The sequence below is a fragment of the Argentina silus genome (genome assembly GCF_951799395.1).
Source record: "Argentina silus genome assembly, chromosome: 21".
Taxonomy (NCBI): domain Eukaryota; kingdom Metazoa; phylum Chordata; class Actinopteri; order Argentiniformes; family Argentinidae; genus Argentina; species Argentina silus.
Window position 1 is genome coordinate 6,451,802 of NC_139675.1, and position 15,550 is coordinate 6,467,351.

A 15,550-nucleotide genomic window follows, 5' to 3' on the forward strand; every position below is an offset into this window, starting at 1 on the left:
TCTGCTCTGTATTGCTCCAAGCCTGAAGTTTAAACAATGTAAAATACAAAATAACATAAGTAAAGAGCCCATAACCATCAAAACACCCCAAAGGTATATAAACACAGAGCGACCGAGTGGTTGGAGGCTGGGGCGGTGGGTGGGACAACAAACGAGTAAAACTGTTTTACAGTTACGCTGTTTAACCATGGTGGAGTGTTGCAGACTGACTGAAAGCACCGGGACTGTCACTCTGAACAAAAAAACATATTATGTTGAGTCTCGTCAGACGGCAGAGGAGCAATCTGGGATGTGAGGGCGGGGTGGGGTTGCTGTACAGGTTGACCCTGATCACAGGGTTTGTGGAGTGCCTGTGTTTCTCTGGTGTGGTGTTCGGTTGGGCGTCCCTAGTGTTCGTCCTCAAAGCCGACGGCTACTTCGGTGACCTCTGCATCGATGTGACTGGGCCCAACAACACTGTGCAGGACACGGGTGAGTGCAAATGAGTTAAATTCCCAACAATGGATGTATGATATCAACTAGATATTGAGTACATAGATTCTGCACACAATTAATAGAATAGAATAGAAGTCTAGGATACCAAGAATATGAGCAGGGTTCATAAACTGCAAACTGAAGGACTGCAAAGATATCTTACAGACATTGGAAGATCCTCTGTGGTGGAAATCTGGGGAATTACCACAATAATGATTTCAGTGAGACTAAACACAATATCTGTTTAGCATGTTTATTAATAATGGTTGCAAGCATAGCACTCTGCACCTAACAGACAGAGAGCCCCAATACAAGTTACAACACATACTTTATACCCCTCAGATGGTCCGATTACAGGGCGGGGTTTTCACATTGGCATATACCGTATCAATATACAACCTTGAAAGCAGGTGGCATGATCTGTACACAATCCTTGATAACATTCTGGGGCAGCTCTGAGAGAATAATGGTCCCACAGTTAGAAGTCTTACATCTCTATCTGCTAGGAACAAGGACTGTTACCATCACTAGTTTTAGACAGTTTGACCTCGAGTTGACCACCACTCTATTACAGGCCGTAAATACGTCACACAAAAAATGTGTTATCTTACGTCTGCTAGCTTGGCTATTCCTTCCCGCCTGGCACCAGGGCGATAAACAGAGATCCCGAAACAAAGTTATAAGCATACTTTCAGACCCTCCTGGACGGATCTTCACATATTTCACATTTGCTTTTCCCTCGTGAAACAGTTGGGTCTGGTTATCTTAAACAGTTGGGTCTGGTTATCTTAAACCAGTGGTTCTCAACCGGTGGGGCGCGAGTAGGCTACAGGATGGGAGGGAAAAAAAATAAAAACACGAAAAATCACGGACTCACTGGCTATTAGTAGACCTACAAAGGAGATGCAACAGATTCCCCCCCATGTCGAAATGCAAGTGGTTGGACTATTATAACACACAAACAAATCAACCACACAGTTTAATTTCAAATCTACCAATACAGGGGGTAGTATTTTGAGCCTGTGACGCGACGTCACGTAAGTGCTACTATATAAGCGTCCGCACACGCGTCGTAGCTCCATTCACTCTAGTCTAGTCTCTTGCCAAGTTCGCTTGTGCCAACTCTCGCTAGTCTATCTGTTATCAATCTCGATATCGATTTACTTAGGCCTATACTTCAAAACACAAACAGTCTTTTTAAAGACTAACCCCACAAACAGTCTTTTTAAAGATTATCCCCATCTCAGCCCTAGCCAGTAATTTTTAACTGCTAGGCGTGCACTTAGCTAACTAGCTAGCAACTTTTTCACCGTGTTGCAACACAACTATACGACCCACGCGACTAAGACACACTCACCCACTCACAAAGGACTATAATTGTTAAGTCTTAAAATAAAATCTGCATTGCCTGCAAAATGGTTATTGTGTACTGTTGTATTAAAGATCGTGCCTAAGTCCCGACTGATTAGCCCCCGATACTAGTCTCTCAACATAGCCACACACGCACACATCGTTACATCATAGCCTAAACTTTATTGAAAACACAACTAATCCACATCCAAATTATTTCAAAACCAAACAAAAATGGAGAGATTTCTAGTGAGGACCAACAAGGCAACCGACGCACCACCAGCTGCAAAAAAAGCTTCGAAGGTACGATGAATGAAATACCGCAAATACCGCAATCGTGCACAAATCAAGGATGATTTGAGGCTATGTTTATCAGACATTGCGCCAAGAATTGAGGATCTTTGCAAGGCAAAGCAGGCTCAGGTCTCACATTAACATCGCCAACCTGCAAGCTTCTGTAAAAAATGCAGATGATATGCCTACTAATAGGCCTAGTAATAATAACAATAATAAAGCATAAATTCATATCAGAGGTTTGGTGCCAATTCCCAATTATAGCAGTAGCCTAGTAATGATAATAGGCCTACTGATGATAATGATAACAATAATAATAATAACAACAACAATAAAGCATGTAACCTCATATAATTATATAGCAATAGCCTAGTAATGATAATAGGCCTACCACTACTCATAATAATAATAATAATAATAATAATGCCTGCAAGCTCACATTAGAAGTCTGGTGCTACTGCCAATTATAACAATAGCCTAGTAATGATAATAGGCCTACGTACCGCTACTGATGATGATAATAATAATAATAATATTGTGGGCCTAACAATAATAGCCTAGCCTAGGGCTATCTATCTATCTATCTATCTATCTATCTATCTATCTATCTATCTATCTATCTATCTATCTATCTATGCAAGGTGGTGTAGTGGGGGTGGCGCCGGGAAAGGGGGGGGGGGGGGGGGGGGGGGGTGGCACCGGGAGGAGGGGGGGCCCCAACTGCAATGAACCAGCTTTGGGGGGGGCCAGCTTGCAAAAGGTTGAGAACCCCTGTCTTAAACAGTTGGGTCTTGTGATGCGTCTCGCACAGCTGTTATCGATAAACGCTGATTACATAATTAATGCTTACATGATTAGTATTATTAACGCTCATCAGCATTTCATTGTATGCGCAAACACGACATTCACAATCTTTCCGTCTTGGAAGATTGAAGCTTTGTGAAACAGCTCGTTAAGCTACTGATACCATGTTGATGTCTCAACGTTTGCGGTCGAGTGAACTTGGTTGACTGTCGATGTCGCAGGGAAACCAAGAATAAGGACGGTTTGCAAAAGTACAATTTCTTTTTTTTCCCTCAGACTGCAGTGGACAGGATAAACAGTTCTCTCTCGTCTTCACCATTTCTTCCTTCATGATTAACTTCCTTTCGCTCCCCAATGGTTTAATCTTCGACCGATTCGGCACCATGGCAACAAGGCTGCTGGCAATGTGAGTTTTGTTACAAACTACAGATGAAGATGCTCAAGGCTTGCGATAAACAACTGCATATAATATCACTGTACTGGACAAAAAAGACAACTTTTCAGGAATAGAAAAAAAAAAAACTGATTTGTTCGAAGAATAATTTGAATTGAATCCTGATATTTCACAAGGTGTTTTTAATTAATTCGATTGGTAATTTTACCCAGGATCTGGTTTCTGTTGGCCAGCTGGTTGAGCGGTTCAGAGGGACTGAAAAAAGTGACACACTAAAACACCATTATCACTGTATGATAGTCCGCTACATTGTGTGTGTGTGTGTGTGTGTGTCTCTCAGATCTCTCTACACCATGGGTACCTTGCTGGTTGCCTTCTCTAGTGCAGGTAAAGATATACTGACTGTATTGTGCCATTGTTACAGAATAAAATATGGTATACTACAATATTGTGCCATTTTTGTAACAACTAGTTTCTAGTTTTCTAATGATGTGTAATGAGTGTAGATCAAACTTCTCTTCCTCAAACTTCTCTTCCTCTCCCACTCAAATAGCGTATGCCCTGCTACTATTTCCAGCCGTGTCCTTAGTTGCTGTGGGAGGAATATTGTTCCTTATGACAAACATGCAGGTAAGATTCCGCTCATACTGTCATCAAACACACACAACAGGTGTGTGTTTGTGCAAACATGTGAGAGTGTGTGTTTTCCTTCCGCAATGTTCAGACATCAACTTTTTCCTGATTTACAGAAAAGCCTAGGTTGTACCACCTGACCAAATGCCCTTTAACACCCGATGTTTCGTATAGTCAATGTTGTCTTTAAACACCTGCTAAAATGTCAACAATGTAAATGTTGCGTATATGCAACATCACACGTTCAAGACTGCAATCACACTTTCATGCTTTGCATAGGTTTACATGTAACATGTAAAGTAATGTTTTTGTTGCTCAAAAGCTGAATGAAAACGTACATTCAGAGACTGAGTGTCTTTATTATGTTATTTGGGGTCTCCTTGGGCGGTCATAATCACCGCTTCATTTGTATGCAAGGAAACCTGAGTCCAGGTGTCCAAGGGACACACATTAACATGCTGTTTTCGGTTACCCTCTCCATGCCGCCAGGTTGGGAACCTGTTTGGTTCCCATCGCTCCACCATCATCACCCTTTACTGCGGAGCCTTCGACTCCTCCTCAGCTGTCTTCCTCATCTTCAAGGTCATACGGCTTTCATTCAGATAATAGATGTCTTCTTGTGTCAGCACTGACAAATCAAATCAAATTTCATTGGTCATGCGCACATGATACAAGTTGTAAACTGTACAATGAAATGTGTGCTTTGCAAGCTGCCTCTCAACAGTGCAGTGACATCACAGAGTAACGATTCAAATAACAACAACAGACAATTAAGTACCGACTACTGAAACTGAAATCTCAAAACTGCTTATATGGTAACTCCCTCACGTAAGGTGGCTGTTATCATCCGTTTCTCCCGTGATTCATCCCTCCATCGCAGGTGCTGTATGAAGCAGGGGTCTCTCTTCGTACCTCTTTTCTCGTTCTGTCCATCTGCAGTGTCATCCACCTCCTCAGGACAGTCCTTCTCATGCCTAAGTTACACATCCCCTACCAACTCCCAGAAGGCTACATCTACGGGTGAGAACTACAACTCCCATCTGTACTACAAAACTAAATTGGATATTGTAGCAATGTTCGATGGTCAGAGGCAGATGCAGTGTGGGTGAGGGAATAACCTGTTTATTAAGACAGTTCTTGTTATTTCACAATTCGTAATATATCGCTCCGACTTTCCAGTCGTCCTCTACTCTGCTGCTTCCTCCTGCTCCGCCGTTCCCAGCCCCTCTACTGAAATGACAAAGGCACACACGTTAAGCACTAGCCAACGAGGCTTCATTTGCAACAGGTGTGCAACGAAGCCTCGCCGACACAACCCTGGCCACGGTCCTGTAGCTCCCTCTACAGGCCGAACGCTGCATGTCCTCCCACAGACATGAATTGGTTTAAAGGGGATAGGACGGAGATATTATTGTTCACCTCAACATTTCAGCTGTCGTACTCTCTTCAAGACAAAGCTTGAAAAGGGAGCAGTCCAAACAGTATATAAAGTAGCCATTCTATCCTTGCTTCTCATCTGTGTCTCCTAGGGATATGTATGTTCTGTAATGTTTTTCTCTGTTAAAAGTCAGACCATTAAACAACATGTCAGAGAGTTGGTCCCTGTTGGTCCATGCCTGGTCAATGAGACATAATTATTCGCATAACAGACTGCATTCATGTGAGACTTACCCTGAGCAATGTCTTCTGTAGAGTAAGCTTTGGAAAATCAAACAGCAACAACGTAGAGGAGTTTGAGAAGACACGAGAAACAAGGATGACATCAGAGGGGAAAGGGCAAGAGGAGACGAATGACGTGCCCCTACAGCCAGAGGACGGGCCGCAGTCCGGCGACTCAGGGAAAGGTATTGTTTGGCCATCTTCCTTCTATGCCTGGGACGGTACATTTTTTGCTATACAATGTAAAATATCTAATTTAAAGGAAGTTTGCGTAAGTTCAGGTGGTACACTTTAAGTCGAACGGCACAGCTGTTCGTCAGGTGATTCACACATATGCAAAACATTATCACATGTCTCAGGGACAAGGCTTGAAAAAGCCAAGAATGCAACACTCCACCATGGGTAAACAGCGTAACTGTAAAAAAGTTTTACTCGTTTGTTGCCCCAGCCTCCAACCACTCGGTCGCTCTGTGTTTATATACCTTTGGGGTGTTTTGATGGTTATGGGCTCTTTACTTATGTTATTTTGTATCTTACATTGTTTAAACTTCAGGCTGGGAGCAATACAGAGCAGAGCCATTCAAATATGCCAAACTGTCATTACCGTTTTTATCAATCATGATCAAACCGACGTAAGTGTCATGACTGAAATGCTCTTCTTTTATTTTGTACATGCGCGCACACACACACACACACACACACACACACACACACACAGAGACAGTGGTCAGTTTTAGGAGCTGTGTCTTGTCCTGGTTCTTCCTGTGGCATCTGGTCTGGCTCTCCGTCATGCAGCTGCGCCATTACCTGTTCATCGGAACGTTAAACCCCACGCTCAACTGGCTGGCCAACAGTGACCCAACCCTGGGTAAACTACACACCAATCTTACAGTGTATTGTAATATTGCAGGATATACCCACACTGTATTGAACTAAATTCATCCGATTAATGTCTCTCCTATCTTTTTTTCCCTGTCTCTCTCTCTCTCTCTCAGTGAGTCAGTACACCAACGCCTTTGCCTTCACCCAGCTGTGTGGAGTTCTCTGTGCTCCCTGGAATGGACTCATCATGGACAGACACAAGGGGAAGCCCCTGGCACCAGGTGTGTGAAAGATATTTTGCTAATATAATTAACAAGTTTAAATGTGTGTGTGTGTGTGTCTTCATCATCATCATCATCCAACCTTTCTCTAACCATCTCCCCATCAGGAGAAACGGACAAGGAGGCGGACCTGCGGTCCTCCTCTCTATCCCTCTTCCTCACCTCCCTTCAGTGCCTTCTCTTCTCTGTGTGTGCCTCCTCTCCTGTCCTCCCTCTCCAATACCTCACCTTCATCCTGCAGGTCCTCAATCGCGCTTTTCTCTACGGGGGAAACTCAGCCTTCATCAGCATTGCGTGAGTGAAAGAATGATGGAAGATAGGAGGGAGGGAGGGAGGGTGGATAAAGAAGGAGAGGTAGACAGGGGAGGGAGATGGCTGCAAAAGGGGGGGGGGGGGTAGTCCATATTTACATAATAGCAATAGTTAGTAGTTTAGAGTTTTGAATGACGTGTTTTGTCTGATGGTTAAAATAGTAAGCACAAGAGTGGCCGCACCTGAAAATGCAATGGAAAAATTTACTTGCTATGAAACTACTGACGTGAATGAACTGTTGCACTCCAAAGTAAAACAGTTGTAAAACCGAGAGGAGGTTTCTGTTTGCTTTATCTATCTGCTGCAAACAAAGGATTGTTGTGTGTAAACTATTGACCTATGTTTTTTTATTTTTTTATTATTATCTTATCTTAAAGGCATTCTGTAACTGACATCCTCATCACATTTTACAGATTCCTCTGACTGTGTGATCCTTCTGCAGAAGCTTATTCAGTAAAAAAAAGAACCGGTTGATTCATTATTTCAGATTTCCACCACAATAACTGGTTCGTTCACTGGTTGGTCAAGTAGCTAACGTCAAGCTGTCTCCTTCCCCTCTTTCTAACAGTTTTCCAGCCAACCACTTTGGGAAGTTGTACGGCCTGGTGGTGTTGCTGTCTGGGGTCGTGTCACTGCTGCAGTACCCCTGTTTTGTGCTGGTGAAAGGAAGCCTGGCGGGAGACGCCTTCTATGTGAGTGTGTCATACAGTGCCATGCACAGGCGACCTGTGACCTGTGGAATTATCAGGGAGTGTTCTCGTCTGTGTCTCCTAGGGATATGTATGTTCTGTAATGTTTTTCTCTGTTAAAAGTCAGACCATTAAACAACGTGTCAGAGAGTTGGTCTCTGTTGGTCCATGAGACATAATTATTAGCACGACAGACTGCATTCATGTGAGACTTGCCCTGAGAAATGTCTTCTATAGAGTAAGAACATTTGTTCTTCTTTTGGCTCTGTACTCGAAAAGTTTGGATTTGAAACCAAACAATCACTATGAGGTTAAGTATAGATTGTCAGCTTTTATTTGAGGGTATTTGTATATTGGTTTCACCATTTAGAAACTACTTTATATACATCCCAGATAGCAAACGTACACCAATCCGTTGGCATTATGATACCTTGTCAACCAGTTCTGTTGGCTAGACCAATTGCCAATGTCCAATGGCTCAAAATTATTCTTATTATTTTTAGTGGGCTTTAGTGGCAAAACTCCTATCTTTTAACACAGTGATTTAGGCCAACATTCTTAGAGCTCCATTGTTACTCCAGCTGCTATGGAACTTTCACAACTCTTAAATAAAAACAACAGGAGACCTGCAGAACACATTCTTAGAATGATTACACAACAATGCACTCTCTTGGCTACCAGTTCTATCCCACTAAAACCGCTCTTAACCACTCAACCAACCAACCCTCTACCCACTCCACTGAACTACCCCAGGCTCATCCTATTTATCCATCTCTCTCTTCACCCCCATTACCCCCCTGTACAAGTTTCTCTGCTGTTAAATAAAATAAACAAAAAATAAAATAATAATAATTCTTCTTCTAGCATTGCAACTGCTAATGGCCCCTGGTCTGAGCATTGATTACTTTCTTATGATGACTGATGGACAGATGATTCACTGACTTAAACAAATGTATTTGTTGTAAGTCACTTTGGATAAAGGCGTCTGCTAAATGCCGTAAATGTAAATGACCGTATAACATACTATCTGTCTAACCTTCTATCTTACCTATCCTTATGTCTATCTAACCTTTCAACAACCTACCATCATCCTTTCTCCCTTTCACCTGTCACTACTGCTTCACTCAGTAGAGCCCATACTGATTCACATCTTCATTGGTTTGACCTTTCTATACCTTCTCTTTCATCTATTGATCCTCTCTTTCATCTATTGATCCTCTCTCTCATCTATCCATTCATCCATCCAATCTAGCAACCTATCTCCATTTCTTTCATCTACCCAGAAAATCATCATCAACCCTGATAAAAAGCTTTCTGATACCCCTTCAACCAACCAACTTTATCTATCTGTTTATCTAATATTCTATCCATCCAACCAACCAACTAAATCATGTCTAACTTCAACCGCAACCATCATCAGACTCTCACTTTCTTTCAACTACCCAGCAAATCTATTTATTTATTTATCAAAACATCTTTAAACCTTCTCCACTACCGAAAAATAACACTATGCAAGTGTTTTGCACAAAGTTTTTTCTGTAACGTATTGATCTAGTTCCTAATTAAAATGGATGCTCCTGGAAAGAGCTCTGCTTTGTGACGCTGCAAAAAGAACAAGTCGTGATGTGAGAAATTGAACTACGATTTACAGTGTAAATAAGCTATGCTCTCACCAAAGAAATGTGTCATCCGTCTCTTTCAGGTGAACATTGCTCTGACTCTCCTGACTTTGCTGGCATTCATTCATCCACTCTGTCTACCTCCACTGCAGAAGACTGGCCACTCAGAGGGACATTATACAGAGCATGACCAGCACTGGGACTGTATTTGCTGAGGCCAAACCATAGGCAATGTTACTTGATAAATCATGTGGTGGAATATCACGTTAAAAATACTTTGAAATTAAACAATGTCAATAACCAGAGCTGATGGTTTATCCAGAGACTTTTATTCACAAGTAATAAAAGTGAACAAGTTTGCAAAGAAGTTACTGTTATCATTTCAGTCCGCCATTTTATACTTTCAAATATAAGTTACCTCCCTCATATGCAAATCACTTATATCCATCAATACCATTCGTCTCCTACATCTCGTCACGGCCTGGTTTCCCCTCCATTTCTCTCTACTTTTCCTTTGTGGAATTAGGAATCTTTATTTTCTATAGAAATGTACCATAATCATAAAAAGTAAAGTGGATATATTTAGAAAAAAAATACTTTTGTACACCTGTTTTTTATAAATGTATGGGAAAGTGGAGACTTTGTACACATTTTTCCTGTTTATCCCTGGATTCCCAGGATTTGTTACATCAATAAAAAATATTGAAATATCAATACTTTGTTTAGTGTTAGTAGCCTCATGAAAGTAAAATATATTCGTTTTTTTTTTTTATAGATTAAAGATTACACTAAACGTATATTCATATCAAGCTGTTATCAGTGCACTTGTTATCCCATCTGGTAGTAGGTCAAGGTTTGTTCTTCATTACCAATTTGAAAACATCATACTACCGAAGAGTCACTCTCGATGTAGCCTCGTCCCCAGGCATACTGTATAAGACTGGAATAACAACGACTCAAACCTGGCCTTAGTGGAGTAAATTTACTGAGTAAAGTATGCAATTTTATTATTATTATTATTATTAATTTTATTTAGTAACTACAGAAACTTATTAGGCCCAGTAACTACATGAATCATTCATTATACCAGAGCTTGCTCAGGAGCAAAGTTCCAACTATCACCCAGAACTGGTCCCCAACATTTAAACCAAAAGTGGCCCAGTAACGACAGGAAAGTATCAGGGCCAGAAATCACATCCTAGAGCTGGTCCATGAGCAAAGTGCCAACTCTCACCCAGAATTGGTCCCCCACTTTTGGTTTAAATGTAAACCGCAACATTTAAAGAAGTGTGAGGTCATACGCTGTGAATAAAATAAAATTAAAAAAAGATTCCTTTCTTCTAGCATTGTGACCGCCAATAGCCCCTGGTCCTAGCATAGATTACTTTTTCTTATGATGACTGATGGATAGATGATTCATATATGCCATTTAGCTGACACTTTTATCCAAAGCGACTGACATTGCAGCAACTGAAATCATTTTTCAGTATATATGGTCCAAGGAGGAATCAAACCCACAACCTAAGCATTGTTAGCACCATGCTCTACCAACTGAGCCACAGAGGATCTAAGTGAGAGGATTCACTCACTTTGACAAATGTATTTGTTGAAAGTCGCTTTGGATAAAGGCGTCTGCTAAATGCCACAAATGTAAATGAAGAGAAATAGGCCCAACAATAGTAACAGTATTCACAATAGACTGTATGGTACAGTAGGCTACACTATGTAATAATTACTTATTATAATAATATAAATAATAATAATAATAAATTAATGACCTGTATAAATGGTAATTTAAAGTAAACTTAAACTTTTTTGTTGTCACAGTATGGTGGATTTGAGTGGGGATGGGGGGCAAGTTATATCCCTAATGTATGAGGGGGCGCCAGACACAGTTTGAGAACCTCTGGGCTTTATAGCAGCAATTGTTCACAAAAACACATTTGTGACTAATTGAAATGATTCCTAATTTCAATAAAGATTATACTAATTTTAATTAATTAATGAAATGGTGGGGGCAATGATCCTGTTCCTGAGCGAATTTATCATATTCTATATTCCGATCATAATCGTAATATAACGCATGTCCTTGCTAAATATTGAGTCCAAAAGGACACATTTGGGCGGTTCTTGCGGACGCGCAGGGCTTGGAATAGTGAGGGTATTCTATTTGTATCATTCCTTATCGTATTATGATCCTCGTTTTCCCTCGCGCGCAAATAATTTCTTTGTCCGTGAGGCAAGCCTGTGTTTTGAACGCCAAAGCCAGACTGGGTTTTTGGAAGACACCCACCCTTGTGCCTAGAGCCGCCTAATTTGCATATCTCTCCCTTCATACAGGGGGTGAGCGGTCACCGCCCTCTCATTCGTTCCTGAGAAACTACGAGACATCGTCATCATGCCTGAGCCTGCGAAGTCCGCGCCCAAGAAGGGCTCCAAGAAAGCCGTTACTAAGACCACCGGCAAAGGCGGCAAGAAGCGCAGAAAGTCCAGGAAGGAGAGCTACGCCATCTACGTGTACAAGGTACTGAAGCAGGTCCACCCCGACACCGGCATCTCCTCCAAGGCCATGGGAATCATGAATTCCTTCGTTAACGACATCTTTGAGCGCATCGCCGGTGAGTCCTCTCGCCTGGCCCACTACAACAAGCGTTCTACCATCACCTCTAGGGAGATCCAGACCGCAGTGCGTCTGCTGCTCCCCGGTGAGTTGGCCAAGCACGCAGTGTCCGAGGGCACCAAGGCCGTGACCAAGTACACCAGCTCCAAGTAAATGTACTCTTCCGCCTGCTCTACCAACCCCAAAGGCTCTTTTAAGAGCCACCCACCCAATCAATAAGAAAAGCAATCCCATAGCGAGTTAAACCTGCTACCTGAGTCCATGTAACATCGTTTCATATTGTCAATGGCACCATATTCAACGATTCCAGTAGTTTCATAGTATCGATGTCCAGTAATTGTTGGAGTAGTATAGTCAAGCGGTTTGTGTTCCTACTTTGCGATTTGCTGGTTTGGGCAAACGTAAAGATTCACACGCCTTGTGGAAAGTGCAATTGTAAAAATTCACACAAGTTCAGAGGACCGCGATCACGGTTAAGACGGCATTACTATGCTGTCAGAGCAATAGGCTCGATATCTAGGTTAATGTTGAAAAGGAGCCGTCAAACCTCCCTACCTTTTCTGTCCAATGAGGCATAATGTGCTGACTATGGGCCGCATGGTCTTAATAACACAAGACCAGTTGTTGAACAGCATGGAGCGACAGAGTTTATCCAAAAGTATTTGCAAATACACCAAGCTAATTCTAAACCTGTCCATTGAAAACACTTGTTGATACACAGTAGGCTACTTTTAAACAGATTTATTTTAAATACTGTGAGAGAACGTATTCTTTATTTGAAGGAGAAGACAAACTACTTCTTACTCTTAGCTATTTATTTATGTCAAAATTCTAGGCTTGTACAAGGACCACTTTTGGCGAAGAAAATCACAGTCAGCAAGCTGTTAATCTGTAACCAACCTTCCAAAAATGGATGCATTCAAACAGTCAAACAAAGCATTTACAGAATACAAAATGATTATGATTGGCTATTTGGTTGGGGAGGAACCGCGGTTTAGACTTGGCATCCCTTGTTCACGGGCTGGTCACACCATTCAGCACCCTGTAAGAGATAAGACACCTACTCTGGTATGTCCTCCCTAGCCTGGTATTATTCCACTATAGCTCTTTGTCTAAGCGTGTGTTGCAACATCTTTCTTGATGACCTGGCTTAACCTCTCCATGTATTAATCCAATGTACCATGGGACTAATGCTTGATTCATCTCATTTATCAACAGGCCTTCACATTAGTAAATTTAGCACACTGTAGTAATGTATTTTTATTATAGCAATAATACTGTTTTTATAAAAATAATTTCTAACAATACTCACATTTTCAAATGGAAACTTTCCAATGACGTTTTTGAGAAAGTAATCGAAATATTTGTAATAGCCTACTATTTCGACTCAGGTCTGGTGCAAAATGTGCATCATCCTTTTCATTACCTTTTGTTTTGAGCAATCCTGCCGAGAGATTTTGATGTGTTGGAGGTTGCGTCGGAACCCCTGGTAGGAACACCACGTTTATATGCAAACCGAGTGTCGGGTAGGACATTTTACAAAACAATATCAATTACAATTTACTTACCCATACATTGCCTTCTTCTGGACCTGTCGCCATTTGGGATACCCAATAACTGAAATAGACGTATAGTTAGTTATGCTTCCTGTGGGCTACTCCTTAATTGTCGTTAAAATGCAGATTAACAGATCATAGGGGTGTCGGAACAACTTTGCCTCTAAGGGAAATAATGAGATGGCTCTTAAAAGAGCCTTTGGGGATTGTAGCCTGATAAAGACTGGTCGTCTTAGGCGCGCTCTCCACGGATGCGGCGGGCCAACTGGATATCTTTAGGCATGATGGTCACTCTTTTGGCGTGGATGGCGCACAGGTTGGTGTCCTCGAAGAGACCGACCAGGTACGCCTCGCTAGCCTCCTGCAGGGCCATCACAGCCGAGCTCTGGAAGCGCAGATCGGTCTTGAAATCTTGCGCAATTTCTCTCACCAGGCGCTGGAAGGGCAGTTTGCGGATCAGCAGCTCGGTAGATTTCTGGTAACGACGAATCTCCCTCAGAGCCACGGTGCCGGGCCTGTAACGGTGAGGCTTCTTCACACCTCCGGTGGCCGGTGCGCTTTTACGGGCAGCCTTGGTGGCGAGCTGCTTCCTGGGGGCTTTGCCACCGGTGGACTTACGAGCGGTTTGCTTGGTTCTGGCCATGACGCTAGCTTCCTTCTTCTACAATCAAAGTACAAAGATATTGTCAGAGAAGACAGTGTTAAGCTTATAAAGCAAGCGCGCTCATCCGCCGATTGGACGGCTACTATGGACGAGCTCATTGGCCCGTTGTCACCTCCTTCTCTGTCTGCTATTGCACACGAGCCCCGTCGACCCCCTTCCCGCCATAACTTCAAACTCTAAACATCTGCTGCTCCCTGCCTGGCGCTCTTCCTGTATGACCCCCACCCGCATGCGCAATAATGCGTTTGCAGTGGAACTCGTTTACGTAACACTGGACTCGCTAGAAGACTGGAGGGGAAATGTTGGATGGTAGCATGGCAATACCAGGCCAACGCAAGAAAGCATTGCTGTTTATGGGTGTATGTTATGATCATGACCCGTCAAAGCGAGTTTATGCTACAATATAAAGCTGCCTAACATACTCATCGCACAATTAAACACACCAGGCAGTTTAGGATTAGAGTGGGGTGGAAAGGACACGTTGCACTTTTGGAGAGACAAGTGGTTGGCTCTTAAAAGAGCCTTTGGGATTGAGTAGAAGCCGCGGTGGAACATTTACTTGGATTTGACAACCTTCTCGGTCTTCTTGGGGAGCAGCACTGCCTGGATGTTTGGCAGCACACCACCCTGAGCGATGGTCACACCGCCCAGCAGTTTGTTCAGCTCCTCGTCGTTACGGACGGCCAGCTGCAAGTGACGGGGGATGATACGAGTCTTCTTGTTGTCGCGGGCAGCGTTGCCGGCCAACTCCAGAATCTCAGCAGTCAAGTACTCGAGCACGGCGGCTAGATAGACTGGTGCGCCGGCGCCCACACGCTGGGCATAGTTGCCCTTGCGCAGGAGTCTGTGCACACGGCCGACTGGGAACTGGAGTCCAGCGCGGGAAGAACGGGTCTTTGCCTTGGCTCTGGCCTTTCCGCCGGTCTTGCCTCTTCCAGACATGTTTAGGTTTTAGGTGAGTTTCGCGAAGGTAGGAAGTACGTTCGAAATGAAATTATCCGTGGGTAGAGTCTCCTTCTTATAGCTTACTCTAACCGTTTATTGGCCAGCGGGCAGATGTAACCTCATCCAATCGGCGAACGACAGCCCGCCCACTGTTTCTCTCTGTCTTTGTTAGCGTCACTTGCGCGCCAGGGAGATCAAAATCAACACCCCTTTACAACACTTGATCAAAATAAAGACTCGGATAAAACGCTGTATAGGTGGGAATCGTAGGCGAGTCGGACCGATAGTCCAAATTAAGACGTGGTGAGGTGTATTTAGGGTCTCTCATGGTCAAAGTAGCCTCGTGCGCTACCCCTGACAGATACTAAATGAAAATGCATGATATGACAGTTGAAATGTCTGATATTCGTTTTTAGACGTTGTATATCAAACTA

The 15,550-nt window shown here is 42.9% G+C and overlaps 3 protein-coding genes and 1 pseudogene across 4 annotated transcripts in view; 2 read left to right on the top strand and 2 right to left on the bottom strand.

The window, feature by feature from the left end:
- The first annotated feature begins 251 nt into the window (after positions 1-251).
- On the top strand, positions 252-9,751 carry LOC310820978 (equilibrative nucleobase transporter 1-like; annotated as a pseudogene). The gene is made up of 12 exons (XR_014555121.1): positions 252-471; positions 3,199-3,328; positions 3,657-3,703; positions 3,870-3,946; positions 4,439-4,531; positions 4,830-4,969; positions 5,642-5,793; positions 6,333-6,476; positions 6,604-6,711; positions 6,819-7,005; positions 7,592-7,715; positions 9,415-9,751. The product of XR_014555121.1 is annotated as an equilibrative nucleobase transporter 1-like (transcript).
- A 1,968-nt stretch (positions 9,752-11,719) lies between these two features.
- LOC310821068 (histone H2B-like) lies at positions 11,720-12,104 on the top strand (the record flags this gene model as incomplete). The annotated part of the gene is made up of 1 exon (XM_083692924.1): positions 11,720-12,104. Exon 1 carries the CDS (start codon positions 11,730-11,732, stop codon positions 12,102-12,104), a length of 375 nt encoding a protein of 124 aa, XP_083549050.1. The 5' UTR covers positions 11,720-11,729.
- A 1,635-nt stretch (positions 12,105-13,739) lies between these two features.
- The window catches only part of LOC310821210 (histone H3.2), a gene marked incomplete at its 3' end in the record, with an annotated part of 91,619 nt that continues 89,808 nt past the window's right edge, over positions 13,740-15,550 (bottom strand). Inside the window, exon 3 of the mRNA XM_083693164.1 lies at positions 13,740-14,168. Coding sequence (XP_083549290.1) covers positions 13,740-14,150 — 411 coding nt within the window. The 5' untranslated portion in view covers positions 14,151-14,168. The remainder of the gene's footprint in view (positions 14,169-15,550) is intronic.
- LOC310821288 (histone H2A-like) lies at positions 14,727-15,113 on the bottom strand (the record flags this gene model as incomplete). The annotated part of the gene is made up of 1 exon (XM_083693265.1): positions 14,727-15,113. One exon carries the CDS (start codon positions 15,111-15,113, stop codon positions 14,727-14,729), a length of 387 nt encoding a protein of 128 aa, XP_083549391.1.